This window comes from Balaenoptera acutorostrata, chromosome X (genome assembly GCF_949987535.1).
Source record: "Balaenoptera acutorostrata chromosome X, mBalAcu1.1, whole genome shotgun sequence".
Taxonomy (NCBI): domain Eukaryota; kingdom Metazoa; phylum Chordata; class Mammalia; order Artiodactyla; family Balaenopteridae; genus Balaenoptera; species Balaenoptera acutorostrata.
The window spans coordinates 28383827-28410561 of record NC_080085.1 but is presented as its reverse complement, the minus strand read 5'-3'; the positions used below and the strand labels follow the sequence as shown (position 1 = coordinate 28410561).

Sequence of the window (26735 nt, the reverse complement as noted above, 5' to 3'; positions counted from 1 at the left end):
TGAGGGGGAAAACTTAGTCTGAAATGTTACTTCGAAAAATCAAAACCAAGCATTATTTATTTGCAAAGGAGGCTCTGAAAATCTGGCTGCCTCAACATTTGTTGTTCTCCTTGTTGGATCCAAAATCTTTAAGAATTGATTAAAAGGCAATGAGTAACATACAATACTGCAGTGCTTTTGGATCAAATCAGGAGCTAATAAGGACAGCAGGTAATCATCACTTGTAATTTAAGGCTGATTTACTACTCCCAAAAAATTCTACCAATATCTCACATTAAATAATAAAAAATGCTTCTGAAAATATAGGTATAAATCAATATTTAGAAGATAATTTTTAGCAGCATGCATAATGGAGCTGGAAAAAAAGAAATTAAAATGTAAGAACCGGGTGCTCTAAGATCTCATTTTATCCTCACAACAACACTAGGTGGTAGGTGCTAGTATTATTATTCTTTTAGTTTTACAAATGAATAAACTGAAGATCAAGTGACTTGCTTGAAGTCAAATAACTGATAAATGGACAAATTATTTTGTCTTCTAAATCTTAACTTCTCTGGAGTTGTATCAAATCAATCACCTGCCATTCTGTGATCAAGCACAAATTGCTCTTCAATTTGGAAAACTATGTAATAAGTTGTTGAGTCTGATTTTCCATCTAGTGTACTGGTTTCTCAAGGCAATATATATCTGATTTTTATAAGTTATTTAGACGCATGCTAGAAAATAGGCAGCAGGTGAGAGTTACTCCTAACATTTCTTTTTTCAGAATACTTAGGAGTGGTTTTATTACTACTGTCATCACCTCTATTAAAAACAATTGTGTACTTGTATAAGGCAGAATAGACATAACAAAGAGATTTTTGAGTATAAAGACCACAATATTTGAATACGGTTTTGATCTTTCCATTTTTCCCAGTTCCAAGAGAAGATCCTAAGCAAATGAATTTAAGAGCAGTGGTCAGCTAAACCTTTTCACCATATGGGTATTTCAACATGTTTCCTCCAACACTCATGAATACAAATAAGGTCTTAATTGTTTGGCAAATCATGCTGAGCTTTATAAATGATTAAATAGTGATTTTTTAAAAAATAATAACTCAATAGCAAACATTATTTCAAGTGTCTTATACTCATGACACATGGACAGATAAATGGACAGATAGATGACCTTCCCCTTCACACACATACCTATGGGCACTCATCTCTATCACAGTTAACAGGATTCAAACATTGTGTCTCACTGAGTATTTTTCTCCACGTGTACATACACACAAGAACATTGTAGTTAATGGAATATTACTCAGCCATAAAAAGAAACGAAATTGAGTTATTTGTAGTGAGGTGGACGGACCTAGAGTCTGTCATACAGAGTGAAGTAAGTCAGAAAGAGAAAAACAAATACTGTATGCTAACACATATATATGGAATCTAAAAAATGGTTCTGAAGAACCTAGGGGCAGGACAGGAATAAAGATGCAGACATAGAGAATGGACTTGAGGACATGGGGAGGGGGAAGGGTAAGCTGGGACGAAGTGAGAGAGTGGCATGGACTTATATATACTACCAAATGTAAAATAGCTAGTGGGAAGCAGCCGCATAGCACAGCGAGATCAGCTTGGTGCTTTGTGACCACCTAGAGGGGTGGGATAATAAGGTGGGAGGGAGATGCAAGAGGGAGGAGATATGGGGAAATATGTATATGTATAGCTGATTCACTTTGTTATAAAGCAGAAACTAACACACCATTGTAAAGCAATTATACTCCAATAAAGATGCTAAAAAAAAGAACATTTTAGTTTTAGTTCTGTTTAAGCTTATTTTTAATATTGAGAAAGGTGTTATGGTGATTGTGTTTCATTTTTATTTTTGCCTACAATTTTTAAAGTTCAGCATCCAAAATTTTGAAAACTCATAAAAGTATTTTTTTAAACGAAAACACTCATAATCTTTATCTCCATATATTGCCATTAATTGGTTTGAACTTTGCTTTCAAACTTTCAGTGATTTTTTCAGAATTTTTTTTCTATTAAAAAAGTAGAATAGTATTACATATACTATTTTATCTTCTATTATTTACTATTTTCCTCATATTTCATTTAATCATTAATTATACATTTTTAGTTTAAAAGGCAATATAATAAAATCTCAAAATGAATAATTAATTATTCTCCAATTATTGGGCATTTGAATCGTTGCTAAATTTTGGTCATTGTAGTGACCGTTCTTGTTCATGAATCTGTACAGTTAAATTCATTTCATGCCACCCTCCCTTGCACCCAAGTGGCTTCAGCCATTCTTGTTTTCTTTCAGCTTCTTTTTACTCACACATTTACAAACCCTTTCTTGACTAGGAAATTCACACATTCTATTTTCTCTATCAGGATAAACAGTTAACTCTATTATTATTTGCACATCTTCCATTTCAATAACCTCTTCACAAAAGCCTTTCCAGGCCATCTAATAAAGTTATCTAACAGTTCCCCAATTATTGGGCATTTCCTCCACTATTTTTTTTAACAGTGTTCTGTGTTGTTCTTTCATAGCACTTAGCACAGTGTGTGTGTGTGTGTGTGTGTGCGTGTGTGTGTGTGTGTGTGTGTGTATACTTGTTTGTTTATGCCCAGATTGAAATGCCATGAGGTCAGAAACTGTCTCATGTAAGATGCAGCACACTCAATAAAAGCTTACTGAACAAATTAATTGATTATCCTAGTCTTATAGATGAATGGTTACCTTATTTCTCACTTCTGTATATTTAGATATGTAGAACTAAAGAGATAATGTTGGTTGTCAATTAAAATCTCAGTGTCAGGATTTAAGCACGTGAGAGCTCTCTCAACTTCATCCACACTTACCCAAAGGCTGTTATGTAGTGGCAACATAACTATTGAACTAAATGTTGATTTTCGTATTAAAAAAATACAATTGACTTTTCAAAGCAATTTTTTTAACATAACCATCCATGTTGAGGAGTGGGGCATTTCTTTTTTAATATTGCCTAATTGGTAAATAGAGAATGCATTGCTATATTCAGAGATTTCTAAATCATCATGCAGAAGTTTTGTTTTTGGCTTTCAGTATCGAATGGCAGAGCTTCAACCAAATAACCTTCATATGCTTAACTAAGAATAGTAGAAGATAGATTTGTTCATGTTTATGGCCTCTTCTGATTTCTTCTATTTTTGTGAATTCTCTTTTTGAAAGAAATAATAGTGACTTATTACCACATTTTCACATTGTTTCTGTCTCCTAGGGTGATCTTCAAAATGAAATATGGTTTTAAATCCTTACAAAATGAAATTATTCTTCCTATATCGTTGGTTTTTATGGCATGTGTGAGGTTTGTTGACCTGTCATCGTCACAGTATAACCTATTACTATAAGAACACATTGAAACAAATCATCCCACACAAATGTTGGCCTAGGTAGACATCACTCAATTGCAGCAACATTTCAGATGAGCCTCATTCAACCTTCTGTTTTTATAGAGAAAAAGATAATGTGCACATTTTCATTTCTGAAGATTGGCCAATATTATTTATTGAAAAATGCTCGTTTAAAAACGTGTCCATTTGTACAACACCTGGTCTGTCCATATAACATCAATAATATAAATGTAAGAGTAAAGCGTCCCCTACGCAACAGTGTGTACCTTGCCAGCAAGTGCATCTGAAAGAAATTAGAGCCTTGTTTGTATTTTTTCATCATGTTAGTACAGGACTTTTCAATAAAAATAAATTGCTCTTGAGCATATTTGTTTGGATAACAAAAAAAGATCCATCTGATTGATAGTGGACAGAATTTTCATTAAGTTTAACAGCAAAAATACCACAATTGCATCATTCACCTTCTTGTTTCAAAGGAAACAGAAAATTAGATGCAATGAGCTCTACACAAATGTTCACGATGCATATTTTAACCATTAAATACATTATCAAGAATCATGTCAGCATGACATTCTAATATAACAGCTTTACAAGAACATGTAATCCGATCTAGTAATGCTGTGGTCCTTTCTAAATCAGCTTCAAACATTTTTTGGGTTGATATTTTTCTCATTATTTTGATCCACGTTTTTTACCTAATGATCACATTTAATTAAATATACAAACACTATCAAATGGGAAGACAAAATAGTTTTTTTAAATAGGAAAACCTGTATAAAATAAGCTTTTTCTCCCAAGAGCTATAATAATGAAAAACTTGGTTTATTATGTTCACAATAATTTAAACATGTGTGCAATTTGCCCAATTTTGTGTATTTTCTACTTTTCATGTGTCTGCATATCTCTGTAATATCTAAGTACTTGAGTCAGAAAAGAGGCAGTACTGAGTACGGGGAATCTCAGTGAAACGTGGTGATAATCTAGAGCCTGGTCCTGGTTCTGATACCGGTAGGATGAGTTAGACAAGCCATTTAAGCTCCCAGTTCCTCATCTTCTTTTTTTAAACTATTTGATTGAGGTATGATTGATATTTATAAAGCTATACATGTTTAATGTATACATTTGATGATATTAGAAATAAATACGCATCTGTGAAACCATCGCCACCGTCTATGCCATAAACATATCCATCACCTCCAATTCCTCATCTTTAATGTGGGGATAGTAACACATTTTTTGCTTACCTCATGCATTTGTGCGGGTCTCAAATGAAATAATCATCTGATAGCACTTTATAAAGTATGTAAGGGTAATATATTATCCCTATGAGATAATAGTAATAATTCTCTTAGCATACTGTTAATAATATCTTCACCTGTTTGACACAATTTTCTATATGATAAATGACATTCCTGGTTTGAGCAAAGGATCATACTGGGAGCAATGAGTAGGTAGATACTTAAGTTGTTGCTGAATCTGGAATGTATTGTGAATGTCTCAGATTGATCCTCTCCCCCATCTTTCTTCTTTTTTTTTTTTTAACAACTTTCTTTCCACGTTGAGAATATGATAATGCTTTAAATGTAAAATACAAAGATAGCTTTGTTTGTCTTTACTGATTAAACATCTAAAGTGCTTATTTTAAAGGAACAAATTGAGTTTTAGGTTTTATTGATTTATACCCTCCTACAATCCACAAAGGATTTGAGACAGTGTATAACAAAACTTCAAACTATAAAATGAAATACTAATAGAAAAAATGGAACAAGCGAGATACACACGAAAGTTTTATATTAAGGTCAGGGATAAGAAAAAGGAACATCGGTATGGGAAAAGGGTGGCATAGAGTGGGAGTTTGAGGAAATGCCTCCAAATCATGACAGTCCTTATTAGCTGTTTATTTTGAATGTCAAAACAAGATAAGAGCCATTTCCAGCTATTTTCCTAAAATATGTTTGCTGTTATAATTCTAAGTTGTCCTCACTTGAGTATTTGTCTTAGTTTTTATAAAAGGCAGCATGTTCATAGGGCATCAAGTAAACTGGACCTATGGAACGTTTAAAACATGCTTTGCCTTTGGATTTTCATGGTAGACGTTGATTTATTCTAAACTAATATGTAGAAAAATACCATTAAAGAGAGCTGTGAAATGATGATATTGATATCAGAGGAACTTAATGACATTATTTGAGATGTGATGAATTATCATTTACAATTTGAGGTGTATCTTGTCCACTATACATGGCTGTATTCCTAAGTAAGTTTAATAGTATCTACTTGAGCAAATAATATAGTGAATTATATTTACAAGTGCTGCAATCTTAGTAGATAAAATGAGATAACCTTATTTTGAAATACTGCATTTGAATAATTAAAATACAGCAATGGGAAAGGCTATGTTGTGTGCTCTCACTCTTAAGTAAAAATTCCAGATAAGATATGTTGTTTGAGTTTATATGAATTTTCCAAATGAATATAACCTATCTTTCTGATTGAAAAAGTATACTTTTTCATTGTAAAAATACATTCAAAATGATGAAAGAAAACCAAGAGTAAAAATCATTAATAATCTCATTTCCCAGAGATCACATTTAACATTTTTCTTGATATTCATCTAGTCTAACTCTAACATGCCTCTCTTTTCAGAAATTGCCCTCCTACGTAGATTCTTCAGTGTCCCTGAATCTTATTTCCTCTTGTTCTATTCTTGTGTAAAGAAAACATATTTTTGCCATGTCAAATACACAGAGTGGTTCATACACCAGATCGTTGTCTCTGTTCATTATTAACCAAAGGTCCTCGAATTTGTTCAGGTGGTAGGCAATTGGACATTTTGCTGCACCTTGTAGAATACAATGAAGTATTTACAGGGTTACTTCATTTTAGCAACTGGGGACAATTTTATTAGCTGAAGAAAGAAATTATCTTAAATTGCTTAGAAATGTGGAATTCAATTTTCATACTGCATAAGAGATTAAACCACAAACACAGGCACGCATGTCCACCGTGAGAACAAGTTGTCATCCAAACCCAAATGAGCCGCCTCACATTGTCTTTGCTAATGAGTATTTGTTTGCGCCTTGTTCAGTCATCCAGAAATGCTCTTTAGCAGGAATAGATGGAAACCAGTTGCACTGACTTCTTCCCATTTTTGAAAATTGGGATGACATTTGCTCATCTCCAGTGATAACATAGTTCCTCAAAGACCACTGACAGCAGGGTAGGACCATACTGTGCAAGTTCTCTCATTTCCCCAGAATATAATTGGTCTGGGGCCAGAGATTTTAGCTCATTTAGAGCAGCAAGGTGCTCTTTTAAAACTCCCTCACCTATTTTGGACTTCATTTCTCTCATGCAGATATGCCTTTTCCAGTCTGATGAACATTGTCCCTGACAGAGCAGACAGGCAGAGGAGCTGAGCAGTTCTGCTTTCTGTGTCATCTCTATCCCTCACCTTCCCCTTCTGCCCCAATCAGTGACCCTATCTCTTTCTGGTTCTTCTTTCTCCAAATGAAAGTGAAAAGGCCCTGGATGTTGTTTTTAACATCATCACAAGTCTTGCTCAATTCCGGGCTCAACTGTTCCTCACTGTTTCTATATTGTTCTTTATAGTATTTGCCCTCAGTTATGCATCTCTTATTTCATCCCGTGTTGATACACTTTTAGAATCTGAGCTCGTTTAGGATCCCCTGTGTGGTGGCATGCATCTTGTTAAACACCACACTGCTTTTTAAGACCTCTTTGGGATTATTTGCGATTATGTTGTCAAAATTTTATTTTTGAAAGTCTCACAGGCTTCTTGAGCCATTTACTCTTTCAAAATTTAAGATCATGGGATCACTATGCTTTTTTTCCCCCTTCTTAATCTAATAAATACACCACACATATATACATACACACTTTCCTGGAAGATGGATGCCACTTTACTTGTCTTAACGATTGTTCAAATCGATCGTCATATATAGGGATAAAAAAAATAGTATAACATCCCTGATGGTTCACTAAGTCTGTCCCCATATAACCTGATCAGTCTTCTGAACTCTCTTAAATTCTGTCTGCAAATGACAGAGGTTTGGCAATCAGCCTTTCTTAGTTCTTTTCTTGTATAAGGAACATCTATTGATATATGTGCTTTGTGAAGTGAGAGAGAAGTTAAATTTGTTAGAAATCTTCATTCTTAACATGGCTAAGGTAGTGTTTAAGTGAGGAGAGATAAGTACTTGAAAGTGATATTATTCTTATTTCTTAATAGAAGTAAAATTTATAAAACATAAAACAGATTTATTTGGGAGGGGAGAAAAAGCTTATTCTTATATAAAATTTGAACCTATTAAATTTAGTTCTTCATTTCAGTCTCTCAAGACACTTTCACTTAATATTCAGATCCTGCCATTTCATTTATTTTCTATGCTTTCTTGCTCTGTATGACTGTAGCAGATAAATAAGGAAGTGTAGAAGGATGTCCCAAGAACTGGGAAACAAAGATATTGTGTTCAATTTAAGTTTGTCAAGTGATTCTACTCATAAAACCGACACCTCAATTGAAAAAAAATAAATAAATAAACATTTCCGTTGCTTCATGCCACATTCCAGTCAATTCCTACTCCCTATAGGCACCTGTTGTTATAATTTCTATCACCATAGATTCGTTTTGTCAGTTCTTGAATCCATATAGATGGAATTGTGCAGTATGTGCTATTTTGACCAACATACTACTTTTGAGAGTCATCCATGTTGTGAGTATATCAATAGTTCACTCTTTTTTATTGCTGGTTAATATTCACACTGTAAAAATATACCACAATTTCTTTGTGTATTCTTCCGTTGATGGACATTCAGGCTGCTTTCAGTTTGGGGATATATGAATAAAGACACTATGAATGTTTGTGTGCAAGTCTGTTTGTGAGCACATGTTTTCATTTCTTTGGGGTAAATACCTAGGAATAGAATGGCTGAGTCAAATGTTTAAATTTATAGGATAGTGCAAAACACTTTTCTAAAGTGGTTGTGCCGTTTTATACTCCCACCAGCGATGGTGGAGCTGTCCATTAGCTCTACATCCTACCAATATTTGATCTTAACAGTCCTTTTAATTTTTGCCATTTTGTGGGATTTGAAGTGGTATCTTGTTGTGCTTTTAATTTGCGTCGCTCTGATGACTGACAATATTGAACATCTTTTCATGTGTTCACTGGCCATTCATGAACAGAGATCATTTGCCTTCTTATTGGGTGAAAGTAATATTTTGAGGTCATTGATATAACTTGGAAATTGGAAATGACAGAGACATTTCCCTACTTTTTAAAAATTTTTCTCTGAAGACTCCATTGCAAAGCAGTGTTGCTGCTTGGGCAGCGGTGCATTGCCTTTGTAGAAGCCCTGCTCCATGGACATCCCTGTCACTAATATGAAGTGCCAAACATTTTAATTTTCTTGGACTAGTTGCTGAAGATTGCCTCTTCAGAGCCATCAGCAGTAACTTGTTGCTTAGAAGCCTACTAGGTGTTTTAAAATACAGAAATATAATTTAATCATTATTTTTACCACACGTAATATGCTTATTCATTTAGTCATGTAGCCAACAAACTTTTACTGATTAATGTGGTGGAAAACTCAAACATAAAGAAAACAGTGTCCTGGGCTTCCCTGGTGGCACAGTGGTCAAGAATCTGCCTGCCAATGCAGGGGACACGGGTTCGAGCCCTAGGCCAGGAAGATCCCACATGCCACAGAGCAACTAAAGCCCATGCGCCACAACTACTTAGCCTGCGCTCTAGAGCCCATGAGCCACAACTACTGAAGCCTGCGTGCCACAACTACTGAAGCCCACGTGCCTAGAGCCCATGCTCCGCAACAAGAGAAGCCACCACAATGAGAAGCCTGTGCACCGCAACGAAGAGTAGCCCCCGCTCACCTCAACTAGAGAAAGACCGAGAGCAGGAACGAAGACCCAAGGCAGCTTAAATAAATAAACAAATAAGGAAGGAAGGAAGGGAGGAAACAGTGTCCTTGCACTAAAGAAACTCATAAACTTGCAACCAAAATAAGGATGTTTAATTTTATATAGACTATGAAAGACATCCTACAGTTGATAGGCAGTAGAATTTTGTGGGATAGATGACTTCTAGTTGAAATTTTATTCGTCAGCGTGATAGTATTTGGGGTGTGTTTTCATTTATCCATTTAACAAACGTCTTTTGAGCACTACTATGTAGCTGGCACTTTGCTAGGCACTAGAGTGAGAAAAACAGTGATGATTCTGTCTCCCGGAGCTCATAGTCTAATGGACTGAAATGAAAGGATTGCATAAGTCGAAACAAGGGCATTTGTGATGGAGGAAAGAGAATGGCAAAGGTCTAGGGAATGGCCGAGGAATCACTGTGAGTTGTCCATGGATGAAGAACTGTAGAGTCAATTTGAGAAGCCTAGAAAGGTTTCTCCCAGGATACTATGAGGTTCTGAATGTTACCTAAGCTATTTGGGCTTCATTAAGCAGGTAATGAGGATTCAGTATGTATGTTTGAGCAGAGAATCAACCACCAGCACTGCCCATCAGGAGGATTAATCTGGAAAGGATACGTATGACGTTTTGGTGTGAGAAGCGGTGAAGGAAAACAGTTGGGGGGAAGTATTACTAACATAGGTGAAATGTGGTGAACAACCAGCGAGGGAGGGGGAAGTAACAGTGATAGAATCAACTGGGCAGGAGGTGTAACAGTTAGGATCAGTAAGACTTGAATTGGGGAAAAGAAAGAAAGGGATAAAACAAAGATGAACTGGCAACCTGGTAACTGGGAGAATACAGATGTCATTCAAATAAAGAGTAAAATCAACAAGAGAAAGCAGTTTCAAAATGATGTTATTGTTGGCTTCAAAATGTTTTCTTTGAGTTTAAGAAACATTTAAGAGTTTAGTGTTTTCTTTGACTTTCTTTGGGTTTAAGTCAAATGGAAATGTGCCGAAATGCTAAGGAGTGGTTAAGAAGGAAGCTTCACTAGACATAAAAAATTTAGAAAAAGTTAACATTTGATAATTGAATCTTTTCCGTTACACAAATTAGATTTCTAAGGAAGTCAACACCACCTCTTTTTGCAACTATCTCTGGTATTTTAGGGATTCACATGAGTAATTCCAGAAGTTTTAACAGAAGACTTGCTTAAGTCCCCTGGCTGTTTTATTCTTAGGTTCTTCTCGTTTGTATATAGTTCAGCAAGGTACAAATTGTTGACACTGTACAAATACGTTAATAACAGAGAGAATCCATTCTTGTGCCTGATTTGTCTGATTTCCAGAGGATGTGCTCAGTCAACAACAGCTACACAATTATTTTTTATCATCTTCTCATCTAATTCCATGAAGGAGAGAAGCATTGCCATACAACAGATAATGAGTTGGAAAATAAGAAAGCTAACCTCAGAAATTAAGGCTTTAACAAAAAAGGGTAGCTTGTGTTTAATGCCTGTGTAACTTGGCAAGAGGGACATATAAGGCTTAGCGATGCCCAACATGTGCTTAGAGGTGGATTGTTAGTGGATATCTTGGGGGTTCTGTAATCTAAGCTAATGTTTAAAATCAATTAATTGATGTTAGACACAGGGATCTGTTTTTATCCCTCTTTATTTCTGGGCCTTTCCATTCTCAGGGGCCTGAGAAACTAAACCTTACTTTGATAACTTGTTATTTGTGGTAAGAGATGAGACTTTAGTGAAACACAATTATTTTTTAATGTCTCTCTTCCATACTAGGGTGTTGAATATATTTCAAAATTTTACTTTTAACCTTTCTCAGATGGGAAACCATTCAAGAGTACTGTCATATCTTGCCTAGTTTTATGCTCAATTTATCAGTGAATATTTATTGAACCATTATTAAGGTAAGCGGTACCCAGCACTGTGTCCAGTGCCTCAGGCTTTGATAATCATAATTACCACAATCTCTGTGTTTCTTCTCCTGATCATCTCCCCAAACCTAGGTACATATATGTATACACACACAATCATATACACAATCACACAAGTAATTGGTCTCTTTTACAGATCATCTCCATAATCTCATTATAATACAGTGTTGTGTGTAGTTATTTGCTTCCTGTTCTCTCTGCCATGAAACTGAGTATTGACAGGAAAATACGAACCTATTTATCACTGTAAAGGTATCAGATACAAAATAGTAACCTAACTATTTGTTGGAGTGAATCATACTGAAGAGAATACTTACCTGCATTGAGCAGTTTACCTACACTGAACAACCATTTAGAGATTATGCCACAGTTAAAGCACATAGAATTCCTTTGAGTACAGAAAAGGAGTTTGTTAAGGGACAAGTTTAATTCCTGATCTCTTATTCATTCTCTCATGAGTATATTTTAATTCATCTTTGTCCAGTGATTTTTAGCAGTGGGTGGGTCAAATGTAGGGTAAGTAGGTACAAACAGCTTTATGAGAGCGATACTCTCTTTTTTTTGAAATGGAGAATTGTACTGCCTCTCAACTTTCTATATTATGCACATCATGAGATTGATCTCTTTGCCAGCAGATGAACAGAAAATGTTTCAGTGTAGAGATAGAGCAAGGGCCAGTCATGACATTACTCATCTCACTTTCTTATGTAGCAATTTTCATGCAAATATTCAGGGAGTCCCCAAATATGTTTGGATTATGAATGCTACCTTTGAGGTTACCCATAAAGTTTTCAATGAAAATGAAAAATCCAACCATATTCAGAGCCAAACCCACATCACAAATTTTAGACTTAGCTCTGCCAGTAATGATCGCAGTTATATTTTCAGTCCGAATTTTTCCTCTGGGGTTCAGCCCAGTATCTCCAACTGCCCAGTTGATGTATTTTCCTTCATTCACATCTCCACTGAATGGCTAAATCCTATCTATCTACCTCCCAAATATCAATTGGTTTCATCAACTTTTCTCTGCTTGTACCACTGACTCCCCAATCCACGCTACTATTTCTCCTCACCTTAACTACAGTGATAACTACGAGGTCTCTCTATTTCTACTCTAGACCTTCTCCAATCCAGCCTTCTACTGCGGCCAGTGATGAACACAACACTTAGCATAGTGCCTGGCCAATAGGAGATGCTCAGTAAGTAGTTGTTCAGTCAATGAATGACTCAATGGGTGAAAATATTTGATAAACATGGCAAGTACCAACAGGAACTACAGCTTTTCAGAGCCAGTGAGATTAGATAATGAGATTAAGTGATGAGATATCTCACGTTTTTAAAACTATCCTAGTAATTACGTAGAAAGAATTTTATGCCTCCAGTCATGTGTTCTGTTACCAGGACCACGTAATGAAAGCATGGCCAGAGACAAAAGCCTCCTTTTGATCAGAGAAACGTCAATTTGTTTTCTTAACAGATCTAAGTAAATGGAGAGAAAAACAGCTCTTAAATATTTCCAGGTAGTTCTCCTGAAGTTCTAATGAATGATTTAGAAGCCAAGAAGGATTGAATAAATCTGTGAACCTAGAGAGGCCTAACATTGATTTGAGCAAAGTAAAACCTATTAACTTTGCAAAGTTGTGTGCTTTATAACAACAGTTTCCTTTAAAGCAAGGGCCACTGCTCTCAGAGGGCAGTGGAAGGCGTGTATGCTCCACCTAAAGGCATTCAAATTATTAAAGTCCTAATGCCAAAACATGTCTGAGGACAGACTGAACGTGCAGCCTTCAGTTTCAGATCCCCAAAGGCAGAGATTTAACACATATACTGTTTTATTCCTTTGGAATCTGCTTGAAATTGAGAAATGCATGTTTTGGGGTTTTTTTTCCCCCCCAAGGCGTTATTTCTTGGGGAAGGAAGAAAACAAAAGCCTGAGATAATCTCATAAAGCCTGTAGTACTTAAAGTACTTTATGATGAATTCATTTGGTATCCATGTTAATAGAAGTGATAATAATGAATGTATATATCACTGATGTGGATGAGATAAACACGTCTAAAGGAAATTTCATTGTAATTTGATATTAGGTAAATGTCCCATTAAAATAAATCGCTACTGTACATAATTTTCCTTTAGTTCATTGGCAGGATGTTTGCTTTGGAAAAGGAACAATCTAATTCTAGTTTGAGGAGGAGTTCTCATTATTCTTTTATAGCAACCATTATCAGGAGCAGATAGTGAATGGTACCAACGAACACATCTACTACACAGGAAAAAAGAGTACTAGATGAAATCTAACCAGACCCCCTGCTGCCTCCATTTCCTGTAACAAACTAACAAAAACATACATGTTGTTTTAGCATTATTATTAGTGGGACACAATAAATGTTTACTGAAATGCAAAACAAATGAGACCAGGAGAAATAACAGACTAAAAAGGTACATTTTATTTTTGATTGATCATTTGTGAAGGCTGCTCCCTTTGATTTGATTTAGTTGGCAAATCACAAATCAAAGATCTGTAGGGCCTTAGATAAAAGTGGAATCTGAGGTACAGTTCAAATTTGGAGACATTTTATGGTCGAAAGAAGAAAACTCCTTCAGTATTACTTAATCCTTAGCTATAAAGTCTAATATAGACATGAACGCTACCAATGAATGACACTAAATAGAAATATTTTATAAATACCTATACAAAGGTGAGGCACTTAGCTCTCTCTCGGCTCTTCAAGGGCCCAGCAGAAGACGAACATTTAAGCTGAGCAATGAGTTTGATCTGCAAAACTTGGGACACTCGAGGAAGCAGAAAGCCATTCTGTTTTCCTGGGAGCTGGAGTTAAAGTTGGAATTGGGGAGCAGCAAAGGCGGAGGAGAGAACAGGCTGTAGAGGCCCTTCACACTTTGCCTGGAAGGCTAGTATTTGGACTTAATCTTGTAGTAAATATGTAGGCATCATTCCTGATCTCCTCACTCTGGGCTCTGGACCTTGATTCTTGCCTCCTACACCTTTCATTCTTTACTAAAAAATTACCACTTTTCACTTTTTCTAATCCTTCCTATTTTTGTGTGTACTATTTTTTTTCACTCTGCCTCTCTTTCTCCCTCTTTTAAACTGCTGGATTTCCCCAGTGTTAGCCATCTTTCAGTCCTTGTCACTATCCTCATGAGGTGCTCTCACAGGGTCATCAAGTCTTTCACGAGGATAGAATCACCCAGCCCATGAATGGGCTAGGTTGAGTGTGTCCTGTTGCTAAGTCTGCTGTTTTCCCTAAGTATGTGTCCATTTCCTGACAAAAATGCATCATCTAACAAAAGTTGAAAGATATTTTCTGAGCACGTTAAAACCTCTAGAGACGGTCATGACTGTATAGTCTAAGAACTAACATGAGAGACAAACGTGTCCAATTTATCTTTGAGAAAAGGACCAGAAACAATTTTTCAGACTCTTACTTGAATCCTAGGGACTGACAAAGAGGAACAGTGGCAAAGATAGTGCATCATATTTTTTTATGAAATTGCACCATAAATTTCTACCTGGCAGTTTCACAAATCTCTAGAGGGTTCATATTATTACATGTTTTCACTTGACCAATGAGTAAACTGAGGCAATGATTAATCTGTCTCAAAATAAAACATTAACAGACTTACCAGTAAATCACAGGATTGGATTTTTGACATATCTGCTTGTTCAGTGAAGGTTTGTTTTTCTCTCTCCTGTTTCCCTCAGTCTTTATCTTTTCTCCCAATCACTTTTTGTCTCGTCTCTTTTCCTATTCCACCTAGTTTGTGATATTTTGCCAATTCTTTATCTCCTACATAGCTTATCCAATTTGTCATTGTACAATTTCCCATAACTGCTTCTTAGCTTTTTCTTTTTCTTCATTTGTCACATTTTATTTTCCAGGTATTGTGTTTTGATACAGTTTTGGAAAGTTTTACAAATATACTTATTAAACTTACGCAATGTTTTCATATAAAATGTACTAGTTTCTTTGTCTCATATTTTTCCCTCTATAAAAATCTATTGATAGCTGTTCCTTCCTTGCCTATAATTCTTCTTCTCTTCCCTCAGTTTGACCAGACTTGGAGGACTTAGATATGTGTGTCACTTTCTATAATTTAGGAACATTTCTCAATTTAAAAAGCATACAAGAAGTTAATAATAATGCAGTAACTCTAAAACATGCCCCTTCTGCTCCACGTATTTCTTGCCTACCTTTCTTTAATAGTGTATCTATTTTATGCACCTTTGTCCCCTTTCACGCAGAGATTCTGATTCAGTTGGTTTACAGTGGAATTCTGGACTTTTATATTTCTATTTTGAAAAAGCTCCCTAGGGGAGTCTGATAAGCAGTCATTATTAAGAATGATGCTTTAATATTGGAATCAAAACACAATAAGCTTTCTAACTATGATGAATAATCCAATCAATTTAATTATGATTTTTTTCTAGCCAAAGCTAAGACTAGATGTTAATTGCCAGAGAAATAGATAAGGATGCCTATGAGAACAGAACATTAATATGATATCAAAGCTTGGGAAGTTCACTGGTAGTGAATAATTTAGTACTTAAAATATTTAGAAGCTATAGAATGAAAATTAGTCTTTCACTAAGTGAATAAAGTTGATTGAGGTTTTACATTTAATTTTGTAAGTCAAATTTTATCTTTGGGCTCAGAGACTAACTGTAAAACAACATGTACAAGTTTTTACTTCCTGTTTTGATCCATTATTTTGTCGTCTTAAGCTTTATTACTGAAAATTCTCCTCATGTCAATCACACACTATAAATACTTCTCCCGATTACAAAATCTCACACAAATGCAGTACACTATTTAACGAGCTCTTCTTTCACAAAATTAAAAAAAAAAATCTGAAGGCCCTGATTTGGGACTCTGTATAAATGAGATTTGGATCTAACAATTTTAAATTATTGCTTCATTCTTAGCTACTCAGTTCTATCGCTTATCTGGGAAATAGAAATAATAAAACCCTTGTTGATTCTACAATTGGATTGTAAAAGTCACTGTAGCCATCAGCCATGAAGTAGAAGGGCCAAGATCAAAAATACAAAGCAAGGGGGCTGAGAGAAAATTCTGAAGCAGCTTTAGTTTATAGCATTATAACCTAGCCTCAAGAATTCTTTGATTCCTTAACAAAGATCCAGAAGGCATTTACTCTATCATGTTATTACTCAAAGTGTTGTTCCCAGACCAACAATATCAGTATCCCCTTGAAGCTTGTTAGAAGTAGAGAATTTGGGGCCCTCGACAGACCTACTGAATCAGAATCAGCAGTTTAACAAGATCTCTAGGAGATGTGCACATTAAAGTTTGAGACGCAGTGCTATAGTACACATCTGATAGGTGCTCCATGCATTTTTAAAAAGTATTTCTAACAGTCGTGGGTATTGGACACCACTGGAGATACAAATTAGAGTCATAATCTTTCTCCTCTAACAGCTTCCCTGACTTTGGTGTTTTCGGCAAAGGTTTCCCCATTTCAGGAGTCATTCATGACTGCATGATCCAGCTAGTTCTCCAACCCTGTTGATTCTGCCTTAACAGTTCATGTTACGTCTTGCCTTTCTGTTCTGGTGCGTTGTCTAAACTCTAGGTTTAGCCCCAATACCTACCTCGCAGACTCCTGTCCTAGCTGTTTTACCTGTGTCCCTGCCTTAACATTAGCCTAAACGTTGCCTCAGAATTACCTAGGAACACAGCTCTAGCTCTGATACGCCTGTACTTATGTCATTTTCTGTTGCTCTCCAACGAATTGCAAAGTCTTTAATGAAAAGCAAGGTCCTCTCTGCCCAAGCCCAATATTAATCCAGGGCTACACCTCTCCCTAAACTTCCACTCTCATACGGTGACATAGAGCCCAAATGTATACTCGGGGTCAGATCACAAAAATTGCACACCATAGGCCTTGTCTTCTGCCATCCCCTTCCCCCCCACTGCCCCGACCCTGCATGTCCCTAAGGCCTACCTATTCTTTCAATTCCAAATTATCCGCCAAATTATCTCCTTTTCATCCTTCCACTAAGATCCTCCCCCTTCTGATCTATCATTTATTGAGCACCTTGCTTTCTCTATTCTACTGTATATAGTGTAACAAATTATCCTTCACAAATATGTCTAATCTTGTCAGCTAGATTATACACTGCCTAAAACCTAGAAAACTGTACTTATTTCTTTGACTCTCTAGGAGGTTCAGTGATCAGTATTAATACTAATAATACCTTGGCACTGATGAGAACTCCTTCCTTCCTCCCCTCCTCTCCTCCTCCGCTTCCTTTATTCATAGATTCATGCATTCACTCAGTGGATACTTATTGAAACCCCTCATGAACCAGATGTTATAGTAAGCATTAGGAACAAGACTGTATATAGGACACAATCTCTGACCTCAAGGAATTTATGGTATTATAATTAAATATAATAATTTATGGTATAATATAGACACAGTTTGTTATGAATGGGGCTACCTGTTACTAAGCAATGACTGTCACATGCAACAGTGATCTGAACAGGTGTTAAAGAGTGTGATGCAAGTGAAGTCAACTAGCTGCAAGGAAGTATCACGTGTTTACTAGAGCACATCTCATGCACAAGAGAGTATGGTCAGGAAAGCTTACGAATAGCTCAGTGACTGTGCAGTTTTATGTTCATTGTGAGGTACTGTGCTCCTGGAATAATGGCCTGTTGTCATTTTTGTGGATTTAGTGAGTCTTTTAACTGTTGAAGACATACTACCAAAAATTCTAGTATTCAAAATAATAATACATGAAAGTAGTAAACAAACAAACAAACAAAAACCCAAGAAATTTATGTGTAATGAGAATCTAAAGGAGATTTGACCCAGTCTTAGAAAACAGGCATTCATTTATGTATTTGGCAAGCATGTAATGGAGTTTGTATGTACTTGCTCTTGGGACAGAGGGATGTAAGAATATTATGTAATTAGAATCACATGTACTGGAAAGTGGTCTGCATAATGACTGTCCCATCCATACATAAGGGTCTGTGAGTCCTTTAGATTGAAATATGGTAAATATCTCAAGTTCTTATATTACTTCATTTTCTAAACTTCAGATTTAGTAATAGGTTGTAATTGCCTTACAAATTCTAGATTACCTTTTTTTTTTAAAAAAAGGTAGAGTGCCGTTTTTATTTAACGGCAAAAGGCATTTTTAATACATATTTGGTTGTAACAGTCTTTTTTAAAAGATCTATTTTTCTGACACTCTACTCTTAAAATTTCATTTAGGATAAAAAGCAGAGATATTTAAGCTTGACACCATCAATGACTCATAAAAATGTTCTGGTGGCTATAGATTACTTTTAAATTTCTCTGTACCTTAGGGATTTCTTGATAGGCTGCCCCTGAAAGCAATTAATTCTCAGCCTTATGTGGTTTTATAATGCAAAATTCATTGATGGAAACAGAATTTGAAATAAATTTCCTTCTCGTATAGTAATGAATTTTTGTTTAAATATCTCGAGGCTTTTTAAAAAATACTCTGGCTACACTATGTTTCTTCTTTTTCACCTCTCATATTGACAGTCTCGAAGAAATCTAAATACTTTCTTCATGTTTAAATTTTACAATACTTCATAGACTATTAAACATGGAATATCCTTGTGGGGACAAGAAATCGAATTTGCTCTTGAGAAGGTTTCCAACTAATTGATTTGTAGGACATTATAACATCCTCTAGCTGACAAGCTTTACATATATAAAAACGAGCTGAACTGAGAGGGTGCTTTTTTACTGACACATAAAAGGTGTCTTTCTGTCTTGTATCCTTTGGATATGGGCATGTCAGTTTCATAGAGAAACTTTCACATGGAGCTTTTTTATTTCTTTCTCTCCCAATAGAACTGCATGTGGTAGCACATTGTTTAATCTTTTCTCAAATAAAAGGACATGGAGCTTCATTTTTGTTTTGCCTTTTTGGTATCTCACAGGAACTCCAGGATGGCATCGGGCAGCGGCAAACTGTTGTCAGGATATTGAATGCAAATGGGGAAGAAATAATTCAGCAGTCCTCAAAAACAGATGCCAGCATTCTACAAGAAAAATTGGGAAGCCTGAATCTGCGGTGGCAGGAGGTCTGCAAACAGCTGGCTGAAAGAAAAAGGAGGTAGGGCGACAGATAAAATAGGAATTCTAAAGTTTTAGCGGAGCTGTTTAAGCTGCCCTTAAAAGAAAAAAAAAAAAGATTTTGTGAAAGATTATAACCAGGGTGAAAGGCACTAACGTTAAGGAGCCCATCAGCAGTTAATAGCAATAGTGAACTTGTTCTTTCTTTTTCTAGAATAATAAAATACGTAGCTGTTGCTAGTTAAATAGGCAGTGCTTTTTGACTGTTTTAAATTTTGAAGTTTGCTTTAAAAATCACACATGATTGTTGAAATATGAATGTCTTCAGTCTATTCTAGCTTAAACAAGCTGCGTCTCAATTATTTTTTAAAGAAGATGAGAAAGGGAAGTTATAAATGACCATTTTGTAGGAAAGACTGCTCTTTGGCTAGATTTTTTTTAACAGCTACAAATGTGACTTATGATGCTGAAAAACATGATAGTCATATTTACCTTTTAGTTCCACTACATTTCTTAGTACATTCTGGAAGAGGGACTTGGGCTGAAAACGTTCAAGTCTAGAGAGGAAAACAAAACCTGAGAAAGGTTAGTGTTGAATTCAGTCATCATTTAACTTTCCCTTGGAATGTATCAAAAGCACAGAAAGCCAAGTGTGTGCTGCTGCAGTTGGAAAACATAGATATTTTTATAAACAGGATTTTGTATTATGCTTCCAGTTGTTGCGAATGTTTCCTGTTTCATAAGGGAGGACTTGGTCGTTATTTACCAAATGAGACTATTGTTATGAACAATGAAAACTCAGTTCTACTGCCAAGCTCTTGCTTCCTACCTATCATCTACATAATAGGTGGATTTTAATATTCAGAAAGCTAGAACAACTCACTGATGAGCGTCTTTGGTGAGGATGTGTTAGAAAGATTTTGGAATTACGTCCATTGTCATTGCCCACCTCCTCTGGCCACCTTTGCTCATGTTGCATTATTCAGAAAGTAGGTACAATTCATACTGCTGTACAAAATGAATGCATTAGTTAATCTACACACATGTGCACACACACATACACAAATCTTGCTAAAGTTAAAAATAATAGCATCATCTAAAAACATTTTTATTTTAAATCGTGGTTTAGAAAATATTGTTTTATATATATATAAAACAAAATATATATTGTTTTATATATTATATATATAATCATAAAATAAAGATCCAAACTTTGTAGTTAAATTGCTTCCTTGGGAAAGTCATACACTTTTTTTCCCCCCAAAATTGAAATCCTTCTATTAAATACACAACTATCCCATTATTTAAATAACTGATATTTTTACACTATGAGCAGGTTTAAACCTGTATAACATCATTTCTGCCCCAGACCCAGTCTAGTCTAAAATAAGATGTTAAGAAATGGGGAGATTAAGGAAAATTGAATAGCATGTATAAGAATATGTTGAATTCATAAAGTGTATTAAATTGATTGGGGGATTATTTTTTCGTTATTGTATACAAGGTATTGTTTCTCATTTTGAAATACCTTACTCATAATGTTTGAGTAAAGCTTGTTAATATTTTCTATAACTTCTTACCTGGATTTTTAAATTCTTGTTATTGGTTATTGACTTCTAAATGCAAATTATAACTTATAAATGAAGATAGGGCAATATACCTGTTTCACCAAATAAGCTCTAAAATTTTAGATCTTTCTAAGCTTATAAGAAGTTGGTGTATGCTGACTCTGTTGTGAAGTATTACACAAACTGTAGGTTAATTACAGCTAGGGATTTGGCTGTAATTGGTTAGAAAAAATTTCTCCCATTTAAACATTCTGACCTACATTAACTATTGCACTTTTGTTCCTTAAAAAGTCAAGATCAGCTTCCTTGAGTTTTTTTTTAACTCAACTTTTAAAGTTGTCTACTTCATGATACATTTAAAAAATAAATGTTAGCATATTTAAATTTCCACTGAGATCAGTTTTGTGGCATACTCAGGATTTTTGTATCATTTAAATTTTATGAAATGTAAAAAAGTAATAAAATATAAGTGTCATTTCTATACAAATACACTCACAGCTATTTCCAAGCACCCAGTAGCACATAAAGTAAAAATAACATATTCTTTATAAAATATTATTTTACTTAACCTAACAATTGTGGGAGGGCTGTACATGAGACTATTATTAATCAGTGTCATGCTTTCAGTGCACCCCAAGCAGAAGTTAGAAGGAGATAGAAGTTATTTATTGCACAGGTGAAAAATAAGATGACTGTTCAAGGTGACAACAGTATTCTTAGTTTGCAGCGGGATTTAAATACAGCTGTTGGAAATAGATCATATTTCATAGTCCATGTACACAAATGAAAAAAAGTGTATAATTTAAGCAATTAAAGTCTACAAAAATTATTTGTAGCTTTATAGCTACATAATCTTAAACATTTCTCTTTGAAAATGTAAGCTATCAGAAATATGAGAAGAAAATTCTCAGAAAATTTCAAATAGCAGTGGACATCCATTAAGGTTAGTCTGTGTTGGAAGTAAATGAAGTATAAAATAGTCAATTAGCTGTGCAATTTAATATAGAAAATTTACCGTTGCCTCAATTATGAAGCAGAGGAACTGGATAACATCTATAGGTTTAAGCATCATAGTAATGAGTTTAATGATGGCTTAGCCACCGAAAAGGTCTTTGTAAACGAAGAAGATGCAAATGAAAACCTATTGACCATAAAGGAAAGTCATAGGTTAAAACAAAGCAAGCCTGTGTATGAAGACTCTTAAGCCTCCAGTCCACTGATAGAATTCAAGGGGTGCCATGAGCTTGAATGGGGGGAAATACCTCTTTGTTTTCACTAACCTCTTAACTGAAGTTGAGCATCCCCTTGCATTTTGAATATAGGCAACAAACCAGAGCAATGCGAGCAGTATCTGTGAAATCACAGATGTTTTCCTATCTCATTAGAGTTGTTACATATATCTCAAAGTATGGTTCATACTTATCACTGCTTCAAAACTACAGTAGTTATTAGATCTACCACAGTATCTTATTAATGTGTTAATAATAAACAAGCAAGCATTACTTTATCACAAATTTGTGTTTCTAATAGTTTTGAAACTATTTCAATACGATTGGCTTCCTTTGGAGTCCTATGTATTTTATATTCTGGATTTAAAAACATTATTCTGAGAAGTCCCAGGCTTCACCAGATTGCTGAAGGGGTCCATAACATTAAAACAACAACAACAACAACAACAACACTATTTCTAGTCAGCTGTTCGTTTAATCTGCCCAGACCTCAGTCGCATATATTGGGTTGGCCAGAAGGTTCGTTTGGAAAAAACCCGAACAAACTTTTTGGCTAACCGAATATCATGGTTTTACTCCTTTTTGATGGTGTAGTCACCATCCTCAGACATTCCTTTATTTTATCCTGGAGTTTTCCAGGAGATGTACCAGTCAAGGGAATGTAGGTGGGCAGGCCTTCAAGCAATGGGTTGCTGACAACATAAGAAACTGTATTTTACTTAGAATAATGTCAGTTTATGAAAGATTGAATGAAAGAGGGAAGCAGCATAATGGGAGGTGAAATCCCTAAATTGAGGAATCTCTGAATCATTGCCCATAGCAATAAAAAATGATCTTAAGAGATTCTCTCTCCTCTTTTCTTTTGACGAATGTGGTATTACTTCCTCCATTTCACAGATAAGACAAAAATTGTACTAACATATATTGAGGAATAACAACTTTAATTTAAATTTTACTGGATTGAAAATATTGCTTGAAATTCTTCTTTTCCAACATTTTTTAGTGAAAAATTTCAAGCATATAGAAAAGTTGAAAAAAAGTAGCATAATGAACACCCATATACCCTCCTCTCCTCCTCCTCCATTTCTAGATTCAACAATTAACATTTCACCATATATGCTTTTTCTTTCTCTTTCTCTCTACCTCCCCAGTATCTGCCTTTATGTAATATAGGAAATAATATACACACACAAATTTTTGTTGTTTTAACAGTTGCATGTAAATTATAAACACTCTTATACTTAACCACTAAATACTTCAGCATGCATCTCCTTAGAATAATGACATGCTGTATATAACCATGAGTGTTTATCATGCTCGAGAAATTTGAAAATAACACCATATTTTTAATGTCCAGTCCATGCATCTTTTCAAATTAGAGTTTTCTCCAGATATATGCCCAGGAGTGGGATTGCTAGATCATATGGTAACTCTTTTTAGTTTTTTTAAGGAACCTCCATACTGTTCTCCATAGTGACTGCACCAATTTACATTGCCACCAACAGTGTAGGAGGGTTCCTTTTTCTCCACACCCTCTTCAGCATTTATTATTTGTAGAGTTTTTGATGATGGCCATTCTGACTGGTGTGAGGTGATACTTTGTTGTAGTTTTGATTTGCATTTCTCTAATAATTAGCCATGTTGAGCACCTTTTCATGTGCCTCTTGGCCATCTGTATGTCTTCTTTGGAGAAATGTCTGTTTAGGTCTTCTGCCCATTTTTGGATTGGGTTGTTTGTTTTTTTATATTAAGTCGTATGAGTTGTTTGTATATTTTGGAGATTAATCCCTTGTCAGTAGCATCATTTGCAAATATTTTCTCCAAGTCCATAGGTTGTCTTTTCATCTCATTTATGGTTTCCTTTGCTGTGCAAAAGCTTTTAATTAGGTCCTATTAGTTGATTTTTGTTTCTCTAGGAGACAGATCCAAAAACATATCACTGCGATTTATGTCAAAGAGTGTTCTGCCTATGTTTTCCTCCAGGAGTTTTATAGTATCCAGTCGTACATTTAGGTCTTTAATCCATTTTGAGTTTATTTTTGCATATGATGTTAGAGAATATTCTAATTTCATTCTCTTACATGTAGCTGTCCAGTTTTCCCTGCACCACTTATTGAAGCGACTGTCTTTTCTCCATTGTTTATTCTTGCCTCCTTTGTCGTAGATTAATTGACCGTAGCTGTGTGGATTAATTTCTGGGCTTTATATCCTGTTCCTTTGGTCTATATGTCTGTTTCTGTGCCAGCACCATACCATTTTGATGACTGTAGCTTTGTAGTATAGTCTGAAGTCAGGGAGCCTGATTCCTCCAGCTCCATTCTTTTTCTCAAGATTGTTTTGGCTATTCATGGTTGTTTGTGTTTCCACACAAATTTAAGTTTTATTTCTTCCAGTTCTGTGAAAAATGCCATTAGTAATTCGATAGGGATTGCATTGACTCTGTAGATTGCCTTGGGTAGTATGGTCATTTTAACAACACTGATTCTTCCTATCCCAGAACACAGTATATCTTTCCTTCTGTTTGTGTGGTCTTCAATTTCTTTTATCAGTGTCTTATAGTTTTTGGAGTACAGGTCATTTGCCTCCTTAAATAAGTTTATTCCCAGGTATTTCATTCTTTTTGATGCAATGATAAATGAGATTGTTTCCTTAATTTCTCTTTCTCATATTTCATTGTTAGTATATAGAAATGAAATAGATTTATGTTTATTAATTTTGTATCCAGCAAATTGACTGAATTTATTGATGAGCTCTAATAGTTTCTGGTAGCATCTTTAGGATTTTCTATGTATGATATCATGTCATCTGCAAACAATGACAGTTTTACTTCTTTTCCAATTTCAATTCCATTTACCTTCTATTTTCTGTATTTCTTTTAAACTGGAAGTTGGGTCTAGATGAAACTTGAAAAGATACAAGTCAAATGTTTTTGGCAAGAATACTTCATATAGGATGCTATGTAATTTTTATCACATCAGGAGATGCATAATATGAGGTATTCTCACTCTAAATGATGCTAAGTTTGATCACTTGCTTAAGATGGCAACAATTAGATATTGAATTGTAAAGTAATATATTTTTATTTGAAATTAGTAAGTCATCTGATGGCTTTAATACCCATTGATGATCCTTCCCTGGCCCAATTGTTACATTGGGGACTCAAAATTATGATTCTCCTAGTTCTGACATGAATCCTACAAGCTGATTTCTTCTATTAAAAAAAAGAAAACACCTCCTTTTTTTCTCTCTTTGATCTCAATATGGACTTATGGATTCTGATTTAGTCAATATGTTGTAATGAATTAGTTATCGTTCTTGCTGATCCTCACCTCTACCAAATTTAACCAGTGGGAGCCCGTTCAAGCTTTCTGCTTAAATGTCCCGGGTTCACCTTGTATTTTCCCTGCCCCAGGTATGGAATCTAGCATTCTCTAAGGGCCTCTGATTTCCTTCACTGGAGAATGTTATATAGAAGCCAAGACCCGGGGAAGTAACACCTTCTCAAAGGAATACTGGCACCCTTCTGGGCAAGCAGTACTAGGGGAAAAAATGTTTTCATGTTACTTTTGCAAGGATGCAAACATCTCTATCAATCAGAATACATCAAAATCCAAAGTAAGGCTAAGCATATTAAAAAGTTCTTATTGTGTTAGACTTCATGTAAAAGCAGTAACTTCTTATTCATTTCAGTGCCTCTACTGCTGAATTTTTGAACGAAAGTTTACCTGTATATAATCTATGCTAGTTTACCAAGCAAATTAATAGTGTAAATAAGCTAATGGGAGGCATTCCTGAATGTACTTAAGGGAAGAAATTGTTTTTTAAAGACCTTAGCTCACTGTTTGCATGCAAATAGATGCTGTTAATTAGAAATGAGCCTTATCTAATTCATTAAAGTAGGCCTAGTAGGACCTCTTCTTGAAAATCTCCATTAGCAATTCATATTACTCTATGCACCCTTTGTAAGACAACTGTTTTCTCTTAAGTCTTCTTTAATTTTGGCTTCTCACTAATTCAGATGTCCCTAACAAAATAGTCTTCAGATAGCACTTTGTTTTCTACAAAATGAAAACCAAAATTTTACTATAATTCACAAGTCTCTTTGTGGTGTAGGCCATATTTTAAATGTAGCCAACATATGCGTGTAAACCAGCGCTAAAAGCCTTTTCACACATTCACCCTTGGCCCCCCAGGATCCCTCCAGCCCTGACTGGAGTCCACTTGCTTTATACCTGAACTTCCCTGGTTTCTTATCACCAGTTTTAACCCTGATTCTTCATCCAGCCTGGAGTTTGCAGACTGAGTGCCCGTAAGCTGAATCTAGCTTGGAAAGCGTGTGGTCTTTTTACATAGACACTGTTATGAAATAATTTAAAAATTGAGAGTCTTCATATTTTTTTAAAAAAAGGATTTCTGTCTCGTTTTGAAAACTTAGATCTGGCTACTAGGCACTCATTCCGACGTTCTCTCAAGGCATGATCAGTTGCAACTAAGTAACAGATGTTTCTTGCTGCTCAAAGTGTGGTCTCTGGACCAGAGCACAGA

The 26735-nt window shown here is 35.3% G+C and overlaps 1 protein-coding gene across 1 annotated transcript in view; it reads left to right on the top strand.

Annotated features, from left to right (window-relative positions):
- DMD (dystrophin) overlaps positions 1 to 26735 on the top strand; it is a 2123648-nt gene that overhangs the window by 1241552 nt on the left and 855361 nt on the right. Inside the window, exon 45 of the mRNA XM_057539128.1 lies at positions 19258 to 19433. Coding sequence (XP_057395111.1) covers positions 19258 to 19433 — 176 coding nt within the window. The remainder of the gene's footprint in view (positions 1 to 19257; positions 19434 to 26735) is intronic.